The sequence below is a fragment of the Sabethes cyaneus genome, chromosome 3 (genome assembly GCF_943734655.1).
Source record: "Sabethes cyaneus chromosome 3, idSabCyanKW18_F2, whole genome shotgun sequence".
Taxonomy (NCBI): Eukaryota; Metazoa; Arthropoda; class Insecta; order Diptera; family Culicidae; genus Sabethes; species Sabethes cyaneus.
In genome coordinates this window covers 16,546,795-16,568,333 of record NC_071355.1, presented here as the reverse complement: position 1 = coordinate 16,568,333, position 21,539 = coordinate 16,546,795, and the positions used below count along the sequence as shown (strand labels likewise).

Sequence of the window (21,539 nt, the reverse complement as noted above, 5' to 3'; positions counted from 1 at the left end):
CATCACATTAATGAACCATTGAGTTAATTTACACGAACGCAATCGACTCACCTGATGCAAATCCCATTGAGCCGCCGGATTCGGTCGGGCCCCACCGCTGAGAGAAGGTGCCAAAGGTCGATGAGGCGATAGTTGTACGGTCGAATGATGCTGAGGTTGCTGCTGTCCCGCGAGTGCTGCATTGTTGCGCTGCAACTGATAGATTCGAGGATCACATCCTGCCGGATTGAGCGTCAGCTGTCGCTGCAGCTTACGGTGCAGGTTTACACTTGGGTCCAGGCTGCGATCGCATGGTTCGCCCAGTTGCTGCTGGGATTGCGAAGCCGACAGCTGTTGCTGTTGTTGTTGTTGCTGCTGCTGCTGTTGTTGTTGCTGTTGACGATTCCACAGTGATGCACTGTAACTATTCGAATGATGATGCTGGCTGTACGTCTCCTTTGAGATATTTTCTATGCTATGAGATTTGGGAAATAATTGCGAATCGACTAAATTGTGGGGCAGCGGAAGAGGTGAATGGTCCCAGTTCGGTGTTGGCATGTACGAATGCTGCTGGGCATGCAGCGGCTGCGACTGTTGCATCTGATCGCCCAGATTAATGTTGAATAAATTACTACTGGTGCTGCTACTGTCCGGAGGTACGTTGGATCTTGTGCGACCTAGTTTTAAGGTAGAACAAAAATTAGTTTGAAAAACCAATCAACCATGCCAATCTTACTTACATAATGCTTTTCGTTTGTCATTAATTGGACTAGTTTCACTACTGCTGTTCGACAGGGGTACGCTGAGGGATTTTCCTTGGAGTACATTCCGGTTGCCGACGCCGGTACCGCTGGTACCGTCCCCTACACCTGCACCACTTCTAGCCTGCAAGTGGCGGGCTGCGTACTCCGACAGTCGTTCCGTTACCGATTTGTGCGGCAAGCTACCCCTCTCGGGATGGTAAAACTTACACTTGTTTCCGTAAGTGCACTTTTTGCCATACGGACAGGGTGGCGGCGGATCGCCTTTGCGCGGTTGGACGCGCAAAAAGTTCTCCAACGTTGGCCCGGAACGACCGAGTGGATCATCCGGGGGCATGAAACGATCATTGACGAACGAGTACATCAGCACACGTTCTTCGACCACCTTCTTGAACTCAGAGCTCTCCTGCACTAGATCACGATAGTTATCGTTTGATACCACGATGCCGTCGTTCTCGGCAGCGAGCTGGAAATAAATAAAATTGAGAAAATATATTACCTTCACATAATTTTAAATTTATGTAAAACTATTAATTAACTTATTGAGCGTCTCACGGCATATTTAGTCTTCTAGGTTTTGATACTTTTTCGATTGACAGAAAACTTTGCGCGAGTATTTCAAGACTAATTAGGTATCTAATCTTTCAAAGCCATGGAATCATCACAGATACGATCCTAATGACCTATTGATTCTAGCAACCTCCCCAGCCGAGACTTGAACATACGACGATTGGATTGTTAGACCAGTGTCGTACCTCGAAGCCAACTATGAGGCTTATACTTTAAGTTATAAATGGTCTATGGTCTAAATTTTAACTTGTTTTTTTGGTTATTTACAAAAAATCTTCAATATATTCTTTTTTGTGCTTTATGACAGTTTAGAATTTCGTTATGCCAATTTAGAGTGTTCCTTGGGGGAATCTGGAACAACACTAAAATTGTCATATTCAATAGAAATGTCATGAGATGGTAAAAACTGAAGTAACTATAAATCAGTTCTTGGAAATGCTGAAAAAATTTTGGCTTTACATGAAATTTTTGTACTAAAACAATAAACGTTATATATTTCTATTAAATATTAAATAACAAAAAATAACATTTAACCCTCTAACGGGCAACACCGTAAAAACGATGCGATCAAGCTAATGATTATTTTATCATGAAAGTACACACAAAAAAACCTTAATGCATCTGATTTTCATGCAAAAATAATGATCTGGAGGAGCGCTAGGTAAGAAAAAGTCCAATTTCTCTTTTTCTTTTTTCATGTCTAACACTCTGCCCAGATATTTTTTCAATTCAGATATATTACAAAATTAAAATAATGCATGAAATTTACTCATAGAAATTATTTTTAGGTCAATCATTTTGTTCTAGATGTCCTTTTCCTTCAAAAGTAAAAAACGGAATATTCGCGCATTAATTATTTTCGGAATTTTTCGGAATTTTTGTTTTCGAAAGATGATAACTTTTGAATGCATGGTCAGAATATTACGATATTAGTATCAAAATGTCAAGAAATCTGTTCTGAACACATTTTCCATATTGCCAATTAAAAACAAATTTCGTATGCGGCTGTGGAGCTCCAAAAGCGAAGGCCGTCTACAGACGGTCTTACCCGTTAGAGGGTTAACAGCAAAAAAATGCTCAGTTTACTACTAGATTCAAAAAGTAGGAAAGGTTTTAAAGGGGCCATCCAGATACCACGTGGACAGAAAAATACCAATTTTGAACCCCCCGTCCCCCTTCGTGACAAGCGCGGACATTGACTCAACCCCCACCCCCCTCCCCTGTTAATCCACGTGGACATTTTTTTCTTATGTAAAATTTAACGAAACAGAAAAGTATGGTGCTAAATTTTGTTTTCAACTTGATTTATGCAGTATTTACTTAAAAAAGCTTACGTGAAAGGACTCTAGTATAAAGGCCCCGATACAACGCACACGTATTTTGAGTCGCTGCAGAAATTTGAGTTTTTCCATGGACTTTCTATCAAATTTCCGCAGTGTATTAAAATCCGTATGAAGGGTTTACGATCTTAATTCTTGTGATCTTGTCTATTGTCAATTATTATCGACTGGAATAAAGTCCGTTTCAGCTTGACTTTCGCTCGATTATTCTTCTCTGTCCAGAGTATCCCTGTCTAACCAGAACACCTCAGCTTGGCCGTCTACTTCAACACAACACACGACCTTTCCGACGCGATGGGTTCGTATAATTTCTTTAAGGCGAATCCTTTTGGAAATACGCTGCCCATGGATGCCCTTTTGTGGAGTTCTGTATTTGATTTTGTGGCAAAATGTAATCCACATTTGGTGCAAGCGCGACCTAAATGATAAATGAATCACGTGACTGGTGAATATTCGTGGGTTTAATTCCTTGAAACCTCTCAGAATGAGAACGAAGGCTTTGGGTATACTTTCGTAACCTTTGTCATTTTTCAAAAGAGGCAAGGGTTGTAAAAAAATATTAATATCTTTATTATTGCTTTACTTCAACTTTCAGGCTGGGCAATTATCATCTATGTGTACTAACGCAGGTTTAATCTTTTCAACGAGATTCATGCCAGACATGTGCTCTCATAATGTTAAGGCCAACATATGCCTCAGAAGCTAAAGCTTTATTTAAGCTCAAAAACAATCACTGATCAAAGGTTAATGCTAATATATATAATTAATTCCATATTTCTTCTAACTTCTATTCTTTTTATGAAAAAAAATTGTCCACGTGGGCATTTTCAATACCCCCTCCCCCCTTCCGTGGACAAGCGTGGACATATTCATACCTTCACCCCCTCCAAGCTGCCCACGTGATATATGGATGGCCAATATTTATTTTTAAAAAATCTTGAATCATTATAAATTCATTCCGTCGTCGCCTTTAAAGTAAACCACTCCCAATACGCTGCACTTATAAGGCCGGGTTTTCCAGTCCTCGACTGGAGGATTGAAATCGGCTTTTAAAGCACCGATTCACTTTGAATCCTCTTCTATGGAGTGATCTTTCAACCAGTTTCATCAGAAGTCATTTGGTGCTAAACGAAGCAAATACGGTGTCTGTGGAAGAATGTGTCGAATTTCCGACTGCAGAAACTTAAAATTGCTGACCTAAAATATTATTTAAAATAGTATTAAAATGGCAACCGCATCTACATCGGTCATCTGAATCGTTAATTTTTCTATCCACGCACTCACGAAATTTTATAAACTAGGTATTAATATCAACACTTTACTACTTACTATACTCAAATCATATCAGATGGCTTGATAACTAACAAGGATCAGATCTGCAAGCAATTGCAACTTTACGGGATTTTTTAAACATTTTTACAGTTTGTGCCGGAGAGTTTTAGAATTTTATGATATTTTGTACGCGGGCACAGTTTAAAACTGATAAGCCCATTACAAATATTTAAAAAAGTTATTGTCCCTCCAGTGTTGGGCCACTGAAGGGGGTGGTGAAAAAAAAACAAAGAGAATTTTTTAATCGAGTAAAAAAAATGGGGTTTAGGCATTTTTACTTAAAGTTTAAACGTGAAAACCAAATCTATTCTTACTTTTAATAAATAAGTTGTTATTTTTCATGCAAAAATCTACGAACAAAAAGACAAAAACGAAAGAAAAATTTTTTGGTCGAGTTTCGGAAATTCCACTGTGCGAACTTCCATTTCTAGTTCGTGCTAGAAGCGTTAACTCAACTCGTACACTCATTTTTCGAGTTTTCAAGCTGTAGAGCCCACAGACAATTGATTTTATAAAACAAATTTAACTCATATCCTACAAATTATTTTTTTGCCCCCCGATTTTTCAAGCCAATTTCCAAGGGGGGGCGGGGTGACAAAGACTTTGAAAATGATTTGCAATGGCCTAAACGAGATATTTTTTTTTTTCAAAATTAGAAATTACCAATTTTCCCACAAAACTCCAATGGAGATATTTCTCTGGCTCTGATTCTCTTACTGTTTCAGTTTCCCTAACAAGCTTAAAAACAACTGAAAAATATTAGGTATTGTCTGAACTAGAAATCCACGCTCTGTGATTGGTCGGAATAAAAGCAGTGCTAATTTACCGTAGCGATAATAACGTTTCCATAAAGTTGCGTGCGGTACGGTTGTACAATCGTACACCAATTGCACAAAAATTTACACTCATTACAGTTTTGATACTACTAAAATATAGGCGAACTAAATGTGTCTAGAATTGTATTCAAAGGTTCTCGTTACATTTTGTTCGTTATCGTCATCACAGGTATAAAAAATATTCGATTGCTTAGTGTAGTCGGATAATCAGTTTAGCAGTAGTAACCGACTTGGCTTGGGAGGCTCCGTATCCGCAAGGTTACCGAGTCTGCTTTGACAAGCGAGTGGTCGTGGGTTCGAATCCTTAGTAGAATCAAGCCATTCGATGTCATTGTCATTCGATTTAGCATGGATTTATTCTCAGGCCCCCCTTATTTACCCTTCCTTCATGCTAAATTCTATATTTACCCTCTGAAGCCTTTTACAGTCCAAATGTCCCTCCTACAGTTAAGTGTACTGGTCAGAGGTACGAATGAGTCCTCGCCAGGGACGGCTATAATATGGGATAGTACTGGCAGCGAGGAATAAGTCGGTAAAGTAGATCAAGCTTTGAAGGAAGGGTAAACCAAAATGCACACAAGCACGCATAAAATTTAATAAGCATATCACTCACTCAATAGCGATTATAGCAAAAAGAAATGCAGTGCAGGTCATACAGCAAACACCCGGACGATATCACAATAGATCAACTTATACTGGTCGCAGTGATGAGTCCACACATGAAAAAACCGACTTCGCTTCCCCACCACCAACACCAGCTTCCGAGAAGCAGCGACAGTGACTATCAAATAACACACTGGGTTCGCAGTCCTCATTCATCGAACGATCGCACTGACGAACGGTCAGCGCATTTAGCAGCAAGCAGTAGCCGCTTTGACTCCCCCCAGCTCACTGCCATCCAGTGACTATTTACGAACGGTCAGCGCATTTAGTGGCAGCAGTAGCCATAAATATAAATATCTATCTTGATGACAGATTCTAGCAGTAGCGTTTGTCCGGTAAAAACATTCCTAATGATGTGAATCTTCACTTCAACTCCAATAAATCAATCTGAAAGACGTGGTTAACAAACGGACCTTTTCAGGTCCACCGTTTAAGTTATCTGAACTTATCTCTTTAAACGCTTTTTTTCATTAAAGAATTCCAACCTTTTTTCGGGCGACGAAGAAAAAAGTCGACTAATCGCTTCAATTCCCGTTATTCATAAAAGGAAAATAACTCATGCAATACATTATCGTTATTCTGCAGCTGCGAAAACTTGCATGACCAACAAACTAAATTTCCTACTAATTTCCTTACTACGGCGGGAATTAGTAATAAACCCTACTTCAATTAAGAACTAAAAATCGTACCTAACTTTAAATTGCCGCCGTGATCAGCTTGCATGGAAGGTTAAGTTTAAAAATTAAGCAAGTCTGGTCGTGTTTGATACACTTTCAGGCTGTGGATTCCTTTCTCATGTTCTCCTTTCTTTCCTTTTTTTCGGGTTATCCAACTGGTCGCTTAATAGCGTATAAAACTCTGCGCTGGGCCCTTTTGTGATGTCAACAAAGTGTCAGGGAGACCTCAAATATCAGTTCTACCTGACGAGACAGGCAATGTCGCTCTGTAAAACACAGGTAGAGCCCAAGCCTAGCCGTTACGCCTATACCTGCAGGCGGTGTTCCGGCCCTGCGCGGACTCCACGAACTGACTCTAAGATCTCTTTGCCAAAGGCCGGAATGTCATATTTTAAATATAATGATGATGATGACGATGATGATGATGATGATAATGATGAAGATGAGAAGAAAAATTATAGATCGTGTTTGCAAATGTGCTTTGGACTTTTTGTACCACTCGAGTTGCAATATGTGGTATAGTGAAGAAGGATTCGTCAGCCCCGCCTGACATCGGTCTTCAACCGCGCTCCCGCTTTCAATTTTCCAATACAAACAACCACAAATGAACCAATAGGCAAGACAAATTTCGGAGCATTAGTGGTTAGCAACTTATCAGTGCAAATTTAATCTTTCATCCCCTTAGCATTCATGCACTGGCGGGCTGCTGTTGGAATACAGAACAATTACGAGCCTAGTGCATCGATCCTACCGACTCTATACGGCATCTGACTTGTTAGAACAGCATCGTACCTCGAAGCTAGCCGGACGGTTGGGAAAAAAATCAAAGATTATAAATTGGCGAACACGACAAAAATATTTTAAAATTTCTTCAAGAAATAGAATATCTTTTTCTGTCTTTTCATTAGAGTTTTCCACCGTCGTGGAAAATTTTGCGAAAAGTATTTTCATTAAAAAAGTTTGTTGTACGTCGCTTGGTTAAACTGTTGGTCAATAACCGATGTCCGAGAAAATCGGAAAATTTCCATTGAAGTTTTCTAGGAAAACAGGTCCACGGATAAAATTATAAGAAATTCTGAATCCCTTCTACCCATTTTGTACGATAAATTTTAAAAAATGCCCAACACTGTGACATGGTGCCAGTATAACAAGCATTATAAACATTGGCGGAACTATGGGGGGAACGGGGTCTAGGGGGGCCTAAGCATTAGGAGTTAGATAACTTTAGATAGTAAAAAATTGAGAATAATATTTATGTACATCATAGTTATAAGATACCAAGCATTAATGTACATTTTATTGTACCGTTCTGATTCAAACTTAGAACAGTCTCAAACTTCGAACACTTCAGAATAAAATGCTCGTTAGTATCGCTAATAGGATAAAATATTATGCTTATTGAACACCACCGTGTTCGTTAGAATGTCCTCTATCCGGTAAGGTATGACATTAAACTGTAGGACTCCTTGTAAGAAATCAGCAGGCGTTGGAAAAAGTGAGAGCTCAGATTTTAACTTCGTTCGCATACTCTTAGCGTTTCGTGCAAAAGTAGCTGTTTTTTCGTTTGCATTATTTAGCCAATTTTAGAACATTTACCTTCCCACTTCGCGATTATTAGGTAAGTGCAAGATATATATGTACTAAAGCATAGTTAAAATACAATATTTCATGCATTATTTCAAAGATATTAGATAAATAAAAAGTGTTCGAAGTTTGAATCACGTTTTGAGGTGTGATTCAAACTTCGAACACCCACGAATAATATGCGGTTTTTCCGGATTTTCCTTCGGGAAAATGAATTATCTGCATTGTAAAGCTGTACAAAGTTAACTTGCTTCAGATGTGGTACATAGAGTTTGAAAATATTAGCAATTGACTGCAGAAATACGGATTGAAACTAATTATTGTGTAAAAAATTTAAATCATACTGTTAGGTGGATTTAAAAAGACAGTGTTTAGAAAAAGGATCAAATTTCACTTATTTAAGTTAAATGACACTAAAAACATTAATACTTTTCAAAGTAATACAAATGTTCGATGTCTGAGACTGAAATATTCGAGCTTTGAATGTCGACCATGAAAGTGTTCGAAGTTTGAATCAGAACGGTATATTTTATTTTTTTATATTCCGAAGAATTAAAATGGTCGAAAAAAATGCCGTGGCTATAACCCCTCCTAGAAATGAGCGCCAATGAAATTTTCTGTTCCCTTAATGCTGTTTTTTCGTTCGAATTAATCGAACTGTTGAAATTAATAACTACTTCTACAAGAAGTTACGTGGCACTAAGGGCCAGAAAATAAAATTTCGGGACACATATATTTGCGGTTAAACGGTATGTCTCAGCTCAATGTGGTCTTTGGCAACTGTTTGAATGAAAAAATGAAGCATCTTTTGAAGGGGTCGTCCAATATTTAGGTGTTACTATAACAACAATTTAAGTAATAACTTTTTGAGTACTTTTTTTTCACCTTTTTGGTTTCAAAATATTAAAGATAAACCAATTTCAACTATTTTTCCTGAATATATAAAACTTCTACCTTTTACCCATTTTCAACAATAGACTTTTGTTTATAAACGACCCCTCAAATCACATTTCTTCTTGTAACATGTTTATTTCAACAGACAGCTCAATGTGATGTTGTAGACAACATTTTGCACATAAAAGTGGAATATTTTCCCTGAAGACTGTTTTGCTTTTTCTGCATTCATTAATAAGATACAACTGTTTTTAGGCTAAAACCGTCTGATGAAAAATGGGTATATTTTCAAGGGTGGTGTCTTCGGAGAAGTAAAATAATAAAATATAGCGCATCTTCCTGCACTATTAGGGTAACCTTGAATTCACCTATTAGGGCGATACAAACTTTTGTTTTCTTAAATTAAAAAAAAAAGGTTTTTTCTCCAAAAGTTGCAGAACATACTAAAATAGGCAACTTTGCTGAATAAAGTAATTATCTATCTCTTACCGGTTGCGAAATATAATGATGTGTCAAAAAAGGGCACTTAAAAATCAATTACACTCAAAATTAACTTTGCACACGATTATTTTATTGCTTTCAAATGTTCTACAACAGTGGTGCACAGGCATACGCATGGTGCGGGCCAAACCAGATCGCCCATGAAGGCCGCGGGCCACAATAATCTCTGGCCATTCCTGTGCATAACGAAATGCAAAATAGGCGACAGCAAAAACCATTTTCTAGGAATCACCATAAGATTTAAACCGGAAAGCATTTAGATTCACAACATGCACGAGGCATAACGATCAAACTGAGGGACTCCTATGTGATCAAAAAATTTTCTCCTAAGTCCACCATCTTTCAAATCAGTTCGCGGGCCGCACGAATCACCTGAAAGGGCCACATGCGGCCCGCGGGGCGCAGTTTGGCCATCACTGTTCTACAAAGTTATTCAGTATGTTGAAATACATATTTTCTGTGAAGACCCTTTCACGCTAGGACGCATATTTATTAAGTTATAAAATGTATAAAAAAATCCACGCTATTCCCAGGTATTCTCTGAAATACACATTTGGGCAGATAGCATTTATAATTCCCTACAAATTGGTATGCAAACTAATTGCAGATACTTGCAGATATTCGGATTTATCATCGGACGGTTTTTAACCTAAAATCACTTATGTCTTATTAATTAATGCATATAAAGCAAAACAGTCTTCAGCAAAAATATTCCTCTTTTATGTGCAAAATATTTTCTAGAACATCACATTGAGCTGTCTGTTGAAATAAACATGTTACAAGAAGAAATGTGATTTGAGGGGTCGTTTATAAATAAAGGTCTATTGCTGAAAATGGGTAAAAGGTAGAAGTTTCAAATCTTCAGAAAAATTACTTGAAATTGGTTTATCTTTAATATTTTGAAACCGAAAAGATGAAAAAAAGTTTACTCAAAAAGGTATTACTTAAATTGTAGTTTAAGTTACGCTTAAATATTGGACGATCCCTTCAAAATATGCATCAATTTTTTATTTAAAAAGTTACCGAAGAATACATTGTACTGAGACATGTCGTTTAACCGTAAATATTTTTGTCCCGAAATTTTAATTTCTGGCCCATAGTGCGGTGGGACCACTAAATAGTAAATTGTTTGAATACAAAAACTATATTTAAGTACTTCCTTAGCCATATCTCAAACTCTATCCAATAAATATGTGCATTCATCGCATAGATACATTCAATGAATGTCTTTTGGATTGAAAACTTGTCCTTAAGTCAGACTCAACATGCACATAAAACCTCCAATAGTAGGCAACTATAGCTGTAACCTTCTGCAACCACCCAAGTACCGTTATTTAGTAATTTAGGAATATCGAATTGCTGCGTAAGGATATTTTAATAAGTTTCTATTCATCGGCAAATGTTTGATCGATCTAATAGACAACGTTTATCTTATCATCGCCCTAATTCATTAATAATAATCTACCTGTTATCAAAATCCGTGTACCTATGTCTACTATTTGAATAATGATAAAATCGGTCATGACTACTGACGCAACTGCTCACATTTTCTATCGTCTTATAACTGATAACGGTCACTGACAGATTATCCACTGTATTCAAATCAGCCTTTCCTACTATGATTATTGTTAGGAAAAAGTCAGTTGCGGTTACACCTGTTTTATTAGAGCTGTGCCATCAAAACTGAGGCATAGCATCCCGCTAACGAAAACTAAGCAATTGCACGATATGACCTTAGTAGAATTTTACCTAAATCTTCGTTATTTTGGTAGTTTTAAATAGGAAGTTTTGTCCAACAAACTTTTCGCGATTTCAACTCTCCTCTATTCGGTAATCAAAGTATTAAGCAAAATTTGCCGCCTTTTACCACAAACCTGACATCATACGAATATTGTGTTAAACATTTTAAATTATTATTTGTCAATTGATTGTACCGGAGAAATGTTATTGAAACCTACAATTTAAAAAAGTTCCGTGGTCAGCAAAAATGAAACACACCTTCTCAACTAGTGAATCATCAAAATTACTCACCTTTAGAATGTACCTGTCGTCGTAGCAGACCATACGTTTCCCGCCGACCAGCCGCGAAGGTGTGAACACCAGCATTCGCTCCTTCTCCAGCTCGTTCAGAATTTCGCCATCTTTGACCGGGTTGTCCGGTCGGGCACTCTCTTTGCGCCACTTCGGTACGAAAACCGTAATATCTTTATGGCCTCGATTTTTGAACCAATCTACACATAACCGAATACCTCTACAGGAAAACACCTCCTTATTACCGTGGCTCATCGCCACATTGCTACCATCTATCACTATTGGACGAAGAGATTCTTCACTGGCACTGGTACTGGCGCCAATCACTAAACCACCCCCCGCAGAGGGGAGCATCAAACTCGGTGCCCCATACTCGGATGATCCCGCCAGCAATGGATCACTTAGGCCACTATCTACCGCAAATTCACTAGCACCTTTAACACCGGGCTGGGAGCCCAACTTGATCAGCTCGGCAAGCAGCTCGTTCTGGGCCGGGTTTGGTCCTAGCCGCTGCAGAGCCGCCTGAACAAGCCTTTCAGTGTAGCCCAACTTTAAAGCGAACTCCACCCGTTGCGTATATCCGGAAGATCTATCCTGAAATAACTGCAACTGATGGTCTGATTGGCAGACATACTCGGCAAATTCCTGTCCCAGCGTGTCACTCGTTGTGCGTGACACTTGTTGATGGGACAGATCATCTCCTTCGCAGTCACTATCGTAGCTGGAGTCTTCGGCTTCGGTTACACATAGCGAGTCGAGGTATTGCTGTAAGTAGAAACCAGGAAAAAAGGAATCCATTAGTATGCTGTGTAGGACTTCCGATTGACCACGGCCAGTCAACCGTATTTGCCAACAGTCAATAACGTTCAACGGCGTGGCTGACTGCAGGACTTCAATTGTAGTGCAGTCATGCGGCGAAAAATGCTTCTTTCTACACAATACGTCTTGCTTGCTTGCTTGCTTCAGCCCCTTGGAGGGGTGATAATTTAAATACTCACGCAAACACACTTTAGGCGGATGTTTGCCTCTCAGCATTTAGGATGAGGCGTCGTATGGCCGTTTTGCGTCGTAATCTGTACTCTGTCAACCGACGACGACCGTTCACAGCCAGCGCTGCGCTGCTGTTGTGCAATTAACGTATGATGTAAAGAAGCGAGAAGTTGTTTTTTTGTGTGTGTTTACAAAAACCGTGAGTTGACTATGGCTAAGCTCAAGTATGGAAGGTGATAAAAATTCACAGAGTTGAAAAAAAAATTCTCCCATGTCTGACACCGACACTGACTGGCTGGCTCGCTTCCCTGTCCGTGCCCGCCGTATCGACACACAGAGACAGGAATGGAACACCTTTATAACAGACGCCACAGCGTAATTGTGACTATCGACCAAGGAATGATGCACAACAAGCTGTATAGCTTGGCGGTGAAGTTTTACCGCAATAGCACAGTATTGCAATATATATTGACTTCTAAGGTATCGGGCAGGCACTTAGACCGAGCAGGTGTAAATTTAGCATGTTGAAAACCGTTGCTTCCATTGTACAATTAGCACATGTTATTTATAGTAATAGTAATTGAAATAAAAATAGCATAGAATCCAGCTAGATTTCCAAAAGTGGTGCTCAAATCTTTTGCGCAGAAAATTAAAGTGCTATATATAGGATGCAGTTAAAAAAAGTTAATTTACGCCGTTTGAACGCGTCGCAGAATCAGACATCGGAATAATGTAAGCAATTAGGAATAACTAAAAAGCTTTCCCAAAATGATTCGGATTATTACTAGCTATTCAATGTAAAATTAAATGATTAAATTCACTTTTACAGTTTAGATTTCTTTACAACATATGTACAGAAATATGATATCAATAATATTAATGTAAAGTTACGATGTCCACAAATTAGAACAATATTCGAATCAACATTATTATATGATTCATAAACAAATGAATTATGAAGTATAATGTTACTCTCAAATATGACTTTCCAATAGTAACAATCGCCCAGTGTCATCATTTATAATCGACAGTGGGATATCACCACTGGCAAGAACACTGGCGGAAATAAATAGAATAGTATAGTATAAATTTTAGATCCAATAGCCTAGTGCAGGCAATTAACTTGCAGTTGCTGCTAATAAAATCGATTATGCAAGGTTACATAATAGCAGCAGCAGCAGTGATAATTACAGCAAGTCGAATATAACAAAACGCTGACGCTGCGTTGCTCGAACGCCGCAGAATGCATCGCATCAAAGTAGAGTTCAGTAGAAACCGTCTCGTAGCACTAGCTCCGCAATTGTCCTGTACTTTAACAGCTGGCTGCGAAGTTGTATAAAAAAAACAGAAGGTCAAGTTTCGATAACGGAATGTAGCACCTAGGTGTACCGATCTGATCCCTCGCGTGTCTATCCGTAAACTGCCGATTCTCTGCTCGGCTGTCAAGCGCTCTTTCTCTCTCGATAACCATCACAGATACACCGCACCTAATCCAATGTATTGTATCTAACGGTGCAAGGTGTGTTATATCTCGCAGATGACTCCAGTACATCCCTCCCCAAATTAAGAACTGTACTCAGTCGTCGATAACATTCGATACTATATACTTGAAGAGCATTCTCCATAGTATTATTATTGCACCAAGAAAGTAATTATTGATTCAGTTCGGAATCTTTATATTTTCCCGGAACGCTCCGCTGTCTTCGGGGCGATTTACGTTTCCTGCAGAAACTCCTTGAACATGAGCGAACTCTGGCTCTAAATCTGTCCCCTTTCGATCCTCGCCCATGTCAGCGCTGGGGAGCCAGCTGTGATTCGCCAGTTGCTTTAAAGTCGAACATCTGTACCACGTAGCATGTTCGGAACAAACCTTTTGGCGTGCGTTCCATTCCATGCATACTCCCTCCTAGTTTCCATTGAGTTGGCAGCAATCTCACTCACCTGCATACTGGCAACTTCCAACTCTTTCCCTCGAAAGTTTGGTTGTGTTGATCCCAGCTATAAGCTTCGCATTAATACCGTGTCGCCAACATAAAAGTTACCATCTTTTGCATTTCTTGCACTTGCGAGTAGCTTTCTTCGCTCCTTGCCTAAGGAGTTACCTCTACAGCCGCTTCATGAAACATTCGGTGTACAGTACGGACAGTACGGTGCTGTCAGGTTAAAATGGATACTGTAAGAATCAGAACTTCCTGAGCTCCATGGTGTGGAAATGCCACCATTACCATTAAACATGTAGGATCTTTCATTGGTTTGAGCATGGTATATCGGGTTGCACAGTAAACCACAACTAACATCGAGTAGTCGATAGGTAAACCTTCAATAAAATACACTACCAAATCTTACCATGGCAGTGCTGATAATACTCGCGTCACAGGGTATGGTGGATCAGATTTTGACATCAATTCCATATTCTTTACATTTTTAGGACCTTCTCGGTTGAGTCGTCAAACCAGAAAACCACAATCTCGATCTTTATGTGTCTCGTAACAGCCACCCCTTGGTGACAAATGTGCTATATGTGTGACTCTCAGTTGCGAAACCGGACGACTCGATCGCCTCTTAGGATTATTTACCTGTATTGGGAAAGCCGCTCTTTAATCATCATCCTGTACTAAGCCGGAACATTAGTTCAATCACATGACGACACCGCCTCACGAATCGCCTTCAAATGAACAGTGTCGAAAACGTATTCACCGTGAAACGTGTCCGCGTATTCACGGCAGGACACGCTATAGCGTGTCTCAAAAAGAAAACTCTGGAGATGCAGCATTCACCTTTTTAATCGACCGAAGTGCCCCGATCACACTCGCTCGAATAGGTAGACAAGAGATTTACAGTCTTTGATGGATGATTCGACAATTTCGACTTTCGACCATCTTTCTCGGTTTACGCACATTTCCCTCCTCGCTTGGTCTATAGACAAGAGTACCAGTTCATTCGCAGCTCTTACATAAACGCAAAAACCCGAGCCCTGAATCACCCCTTCGAACAGACACCAGTCGTGGATACCCAACCGGTCGCGTCCCTGACCATCTCTATGACCTTCCGAGCAAACCCCCTTTATATCTGCCATTCCACGTCTACGAGACGAAAAGATCAATATACAACGCAAAGCAAAGCCTAGGTGCTACATTCCGTTATCGAAACTTGACCTTCTGTTTTTATACGATAGACTTTGCAGCCAGCTGTTAGAGTGCAGGGCCAGTTACTGTGATCCTATTGACTCTATCTAATAGATCAATGTACATCCCTAGTGAAACTTCCGATTCCGTTGGAAATGGAGCAGACGTATCCGGCTCAGGACCCGAAATCGCCCTGATTCCACAATCAATCCCAAGGATACCAAGGGCGGATACAGTAGACCATGATTTGTCCGTCCGCCCGGCGACACGAGGACACAAGCGAAAACTCCGTGATCCCCTCCTGCTATTTGCATCTACTTCAAAAGCTCTGCTAAATAGAATAATGCCTGACGAGTTATCGCCCTGGGACCGTCCACCCCATTGAATAGCCGCTCCTTAGCAAACGATCCTGGCGCCCGACCGTTGCAGCTCTCCCACTCAACTTGGTGGTCAATCAGCGAGCCTCCAAAATCACACCATGACACTGGATCACTCGCTCCGGCGCTCATACAACACAACCGCCTTCCGGATGTCAGGTTCGGCCCCTTCAGAGGTTCCTCAACGCTTGGACAACAAATCTTGAAACGATCCATCCTCTGCGAACCCACTAGGGTAGAGTAGTAGAGCACGTATGCAATACAGGCATTGTTTGTCATGGGATATGTAACCTATCCGAACGCATTTGAAACGTTCACTCGACTTCGTGACCGCTTGTACACGTCGCACGGAGTTTATTGTTATACATTTCGAACTCGTATAAACCCCACTCTGAACAAGTATATTATCTATTTCAAAGGTCTTTTATTCAGCTTTTGTTTGGGGTGAACAACCTGCAACAACCCCAGCATCATTCTAGTCAACAAACTTGTTCTCGTAACCGGTTATCAAAATCGTCAAACAGTTCATTCTTGTCTGGTCCAATGCTGTTCAAGTGTCCTTCGCATGCCCGTTTTTGGGGCATAACAATTATTAACCTAAAATGTGATTAAAGCGTACTCGTCCACTCAGTGGCTCCCGCTTCCATCTTTACCCGACAACCTAGTAGTGAACCTACTTCTCATACTGGTCTTGCAAATCGATACGTCCTAGAACCAATCTCCACCATTCCGGGAGGATCTTCCACTATCCTCCTTTTCTGTTTTCCAGCTCAAACTCAAACAATATTCCTAAATGCGTCTCCACTTGATCCAACCATCGGACGCCATGACCTGGTCCGAAAAGTCAAATACTGACGTTCCTAAAACGTCGCAAAATGTTATAAATAAATCTTTTTATTTCCCACATGTCGCTCTACAACCACACGGTAGTTTATCTGTATGTGCTTCTCACAAATGCAGTGCTACCCAAACATCAACCATCCTTCAATGTATTTCTACATTGACATGAAGCAACCCTACGGTGGCTTATCCGTATGTGCTACCCACACACATACATCGCTATGTGCTCCTCCAATGTCTACATTGACATGAACCCTATACGGTGGCTTATCCGTATGTGCTTCCCACAATGATCAGTCATGTGGTCCCCACATGCCTTACCCGTATGTGCTACCCACATACACCGGCCATGTGCTCCCCACATGCCTTATCTGTATGTGCTACCCACATACACCGGCCATGTGCTACCCACATGCCTTACCTGTATGAGCTACCCACATACACCGGTCATGTGCTACCCACATGCCTTACCTGTATGTGCTACCCACATACACCGGTCATGTGCTCCCCACATGCCTTATCTGTATGTGCTACCCACATACACCGGTCATGTGCTCCCCACATGCCTTATCTGTATGTGCTACCCACATACACCGGCCATGTGCTACCCACATACACCGGCCATGTGCTACCCACATGCCTTACCTGTATGTGCTACCCACATACACCGGCCATGTGCTCCCCACATGCCTTATCTGTATGTGCTACCCACATACACCGGCCATGTGCTACCCACATGCCTTACCTGTATGTGCTACCCACATACACCGGTCATGTGCTACCCACATGCCTTATCAGTATGTGCTACCCACATACACCGGCCATGTGCTCTGCTCCCCACATGCCTTATCTGTATGTGCTACCCACATACACCGGCCATGTCTAAACGTACTACTCACATAAACCATTCCATTATCAGTTCTTGCACCATCTAATTTAGGTATCTGATGACTCGACATATGCCGCCCATATATCACACCACTCAAAAATCAGACACTACACAGGATCACATCACCCACATCCGGACAATCCCTACACCTCAACATCACACGGCAACAATCCAAACCGTTTTTACTTTTGGCAAGGTCCAACCTAGGTTCGCACTAGTTCCAATCAAGCGGCTGTCAAAACTTTCGTTTCCTTTTCCACTCCAGCCGAACTTAGTCCCGCTCTGGGATGCACCCGACGACGTTTGTTTACCCTTCCGCAAATGCCCGCTCATTCGGTGGTTGGACCGGCACCAACCCATCATGTCAAAAAAAAAAACAAAAACACTACAAGTGCACTCCATCCCCAACAGGCAAGCAAGCCGCAGCCTGAACAATAGTTGTCGAAAGAACAAAAAAAACATCAATATAAACCTCAACTGAAGCTGAAATCAAACACGAAGTGCGTCGCAGCAGACCACTTCGAACAGAAACTAAGCGTTCCTATACGAAAGCAAAAGCTCGCACTGATCCGTATCAGTAATTCACATTCCATGTTGAATTACTTGACCTGTTTTCACTGAACTTACCCATTTTTATTCTCGTCGCCATTTGTACCGATCTGATCCCTCGCGTGTCTATCCGTAAACTGCCGATTCTCTGCTCGGCTGTCAAGCGCTCTTTCTCTCTCGATAACCATCACAGATACACCGCACCTAATCCAATGTATTGTATCTAACGGTGCAAGGTGTGTTATATCTCGCAGATGACTCCAGTACACTAGGCTTTGCTTTGCTTTGACAGTGCCGTCTCAGTCGAGCAAAATTTGACAAAGTTATGTATGGGCATTTGTAGAACTAGTTATTATCTACAATTTTGCCGAACAAAGTTTTGCTGTATCTTTTGTAGTTACATAGTTACAGCTACTAGCATTGTAGCACTGTAACACAGGAAATAAACTTGAATACTTCTTTTACTAGGTGCACTAGGTGAAGAGCCCCGGAGAACTCAAAATGATTGGGTTTGATGGGGAATACCAACAAGCGGTGGAGAGAAAGAAAATTTCTTGGGAAAATTACCTGACCATTGCTGCTAGGGAGATCACGGCCAAATACCGACGAGCAGGGAACCAGTTGACCACGATCCTAAGGAGTAAAAAGCGCGAGGAAGGGAACCAATCTCGTAAGGGCTACACACCGAAACCTGATGGGTAGGAACGAGGGAGAGAATCTAATCACAGCACGAGGTGGTAGACATAAACATGACCGAAAAACGCTGGCAACAGTTCTACACTGTATAATTTCCATGATTTGGGAGGAAAAGTAGCTACCGGAAGAATTGATGGAAGGAGTGGTCTATCCTATCTACAAAAATCCACCCGTGATCGGCTCGAGAGCTGCAACGCGGCATAATCCTGTTACGCCGGCTGGATAGCACAAGGCTTCGTAAGGAATCAGGGCTTAATGGGGGCTCGAAGGGGGAGGGGGGGGGGGGTTTTGCAGAAATGTCGGGAGTACAACGTGTCCACGCATCACATCCTTATTGATTTCAAAGCAGCATACGATACAGTCGATGGAGGCCAGCTGTGGCAGATAATGTATAAACACGATTTTCCGGATAAACTGACATGATTGATCAGAGCTACTTTATATCAAGTGATGTTTTTCGTGCGCATCTATGACGAGACAGACAATGTCGCCCACTAAAACACAAGTAAAGCCCCAAGTATATCCGACACGCCTATCCTCTGCAGCGGAGGCGTTCCGGCCCTGCACGGATTCTACAAACTGACTCTAAGATAATTCTACCGGAGGCCAGAATGTCATATTTTAAATATGATGATGATCATGATGATGATGATGATGAGAGGAAAAATGCCAGATAGATGTAATTTGTAAATATGCTTTGCCCTGGACATCTTGTCTTACTTGAGTTGTTAAATGTAGTATAGCGGACAAGTGGAGATTCCGTCAGCCCCGCCTAACACCAGCTGCCCTCAACCGCGCGGCCGCCATCAATTTTACAAAATAAACGACCACAAATGCGCCAATAGGGAGACAAAATTCGGACCATCAGTGGTTATCAACTTATCAGGGATCGACCCATGGAACGATGAATCTTCATCTTCCTTCCCCTTGGCATTTATACACTGTTCCAAGATAGGTCTACTAAGTAAATTGAGCGCAGCACGACCTAGGCGTTCGCGGTAGTCTACAGAAGCTTTAAACGATAGAGATGCATCCGCCTCTCAAGTCTCAACTTTCGAGGCCAAACAGCTAGTGCGCAGTATTTATAACAAGGCTCCGTCGTCAAGCCCCCGTTGTCCTCGCATAGATATATTATGTACGGCATAATACGGCGGCCGAACGGCTAATCATGTCAACTTTAAGACGGCGAAACGTTTTTCAGCCATGTGAATTTATAAAATTAAGTAAAATTTATAATGTTTTGCTTCTACCTTTCTTCAGCCGTTCACTTTACCTGTTCTCACAAAGTCACCCTCTTCCTGGTTAGCTTTACCTGAATATCCTTGCTTATCGAGATGACTATACATTTTAGTTTAGTACACAACGATCAACATTAGCAGAAATTTTACATGGCCTAAGTGTGAACATCATTAGAATGAATTATGAATTTTTGTATCACCTAATATTTGTGTTGTAATCATTAATTAAATTAATTGTAAGATTTTTATTCGATGTCCAACCGGATATCCAGAGTTTAAATTCCTAGCCGCTTTCTCCATATAAAGGATTTTTGAGAGATTTTTATGCGAATTAAGGATATTCAAGTGTCCGATTAATTTAGAACTAGTAGTTGTCACAGATGGATGGTAAATGGTTGAATAATGCGCTCCAGAACCACCATGAGGTTCCACAGCCTCTTATTCAGCAACTCCTATCTCGACCTCCTAGTGGTACCATCCGGGATTCGTGCCTTAGTGGAAATCGGTCAACCGGCGGAAACTAGGGTCGTATGCGGACAGAGAAGGGGGCACTCATGCCAAGGCTGAAGTGTAAACTCTCCGCCTGCAGGACGGTTCTCTTGACTCCCAGGAACCAAAGCAGAGGGTCCAAAGCCTTTAAAGGAGATGGTTGTAATATCTGTTATCCATGCCCTTGCTGCATCAAGCCGGGTACTGATGCAGTAGACGATTTCTTACCGTGCAAGCTCTCTCTGCCGAAAAACAAACAAACGAATGAGGTGGAGCGGAGAGTAGAGGAGGAACAGGACTTGAACGATGCGCTAGCTGAGGTTCAGTCCTGATCCTCGTCTATCCTCAACACGCCGACTAGTTGTGAGTCGACAAACGAATATGTGACTCCAACTCTCTACTCACGAGTCGAGATTCACTCTGCCTAATCTTTGACTGTGTGCTGGAGGGTGGGCTGAAACAAAAGGAGAGCCGAACAGTTATGGCCAGTAGGATGGCTGTACAATCGCTCAAACAATCTATATAAAATATATAACGTCGAGTATCCACCCCTGGGTTACACAAAAGTTGCTGAGTCTCAATAAGAGAGATCTCAGTAAGATTACCGGTCTTACGACAGGACACTGTCCGAGTAAATATCATCTTCGGAATCTCAGTTTCGTACAAGATGATATTTAACCTCGGAACACTTGCTCTGCAATCGTGGAGCACAAATAGTACGCAGACTTTAGTATCTCAAAAAGGGGAGATCTGGTAGGCGTCGCCGATCAGGGTACTAGGTTCATAAACCTAGTCATCCCTGATTGGCACATGTCCAGCTCCAGCTACCAGCCTGTCACTTCCTCAACAAGCGATAGGTAAGCTTGAAGCGTATAGTAAAATAATAAAACGGGGAATACCACAATAGTTCAAAATAATGGACGCAGTGGTAAGAGTACCCAACAGAGAAGAAGAAGGAGAGGATCACCCCGAAATGGTACTTTCCACGAAAAGGTTTTCCGCAAAATGGTACATTCTGCGTAAGGTTTTTCGCGAAATGGTATTCGGCGAAATGTTATGCATTCACGGCGAATATTTAAGTGCTATCCGCTTTATTTTATCTTGCTAAGTAACGGGGGGATTGTTTTCTATTTTATTGTGAGGAAAAATTGAAAATTTGTAAATTAAACTACCCATGC

The 21,539-nt window shown here is 41.1% G+C and overlaps 1 protein-coding gene across 2 annotated transcripts in view; it reads right to left on the bottom strand.

The window, feature by feature from the left end:
• The window catches only part of LOC128742074 (probable ribonuclease ZC3H12B), an 86,269-nt gene that overhangs the window by 2,008 nt on the left and 62,722 nt on the right, over nucleotides 1–21,539 (bottom strand). For both annotated transcript variants that reach the window (XM_053838282.1, XM_053838283.1), the window contains exons 2-4: nucleotides 11,169–11,933; nucleotides 720–1,206; nucleotides 52–656 (exon numbers count right to left, since the gene is read on the bottom strand). In XM_053838282.1, the coding sequence (XP_053694257.1) occupies nucleotides 52–656; nucleotides 720–1,206; nucleotides 11,169–11,933 (1,857 nt within the window). The remainder of the gene's footprint in view (nucleotides 1–51; nucleotides 657–719; nucleotides 1,207–11,168; nucleotides 11,934–21,539) is intronic.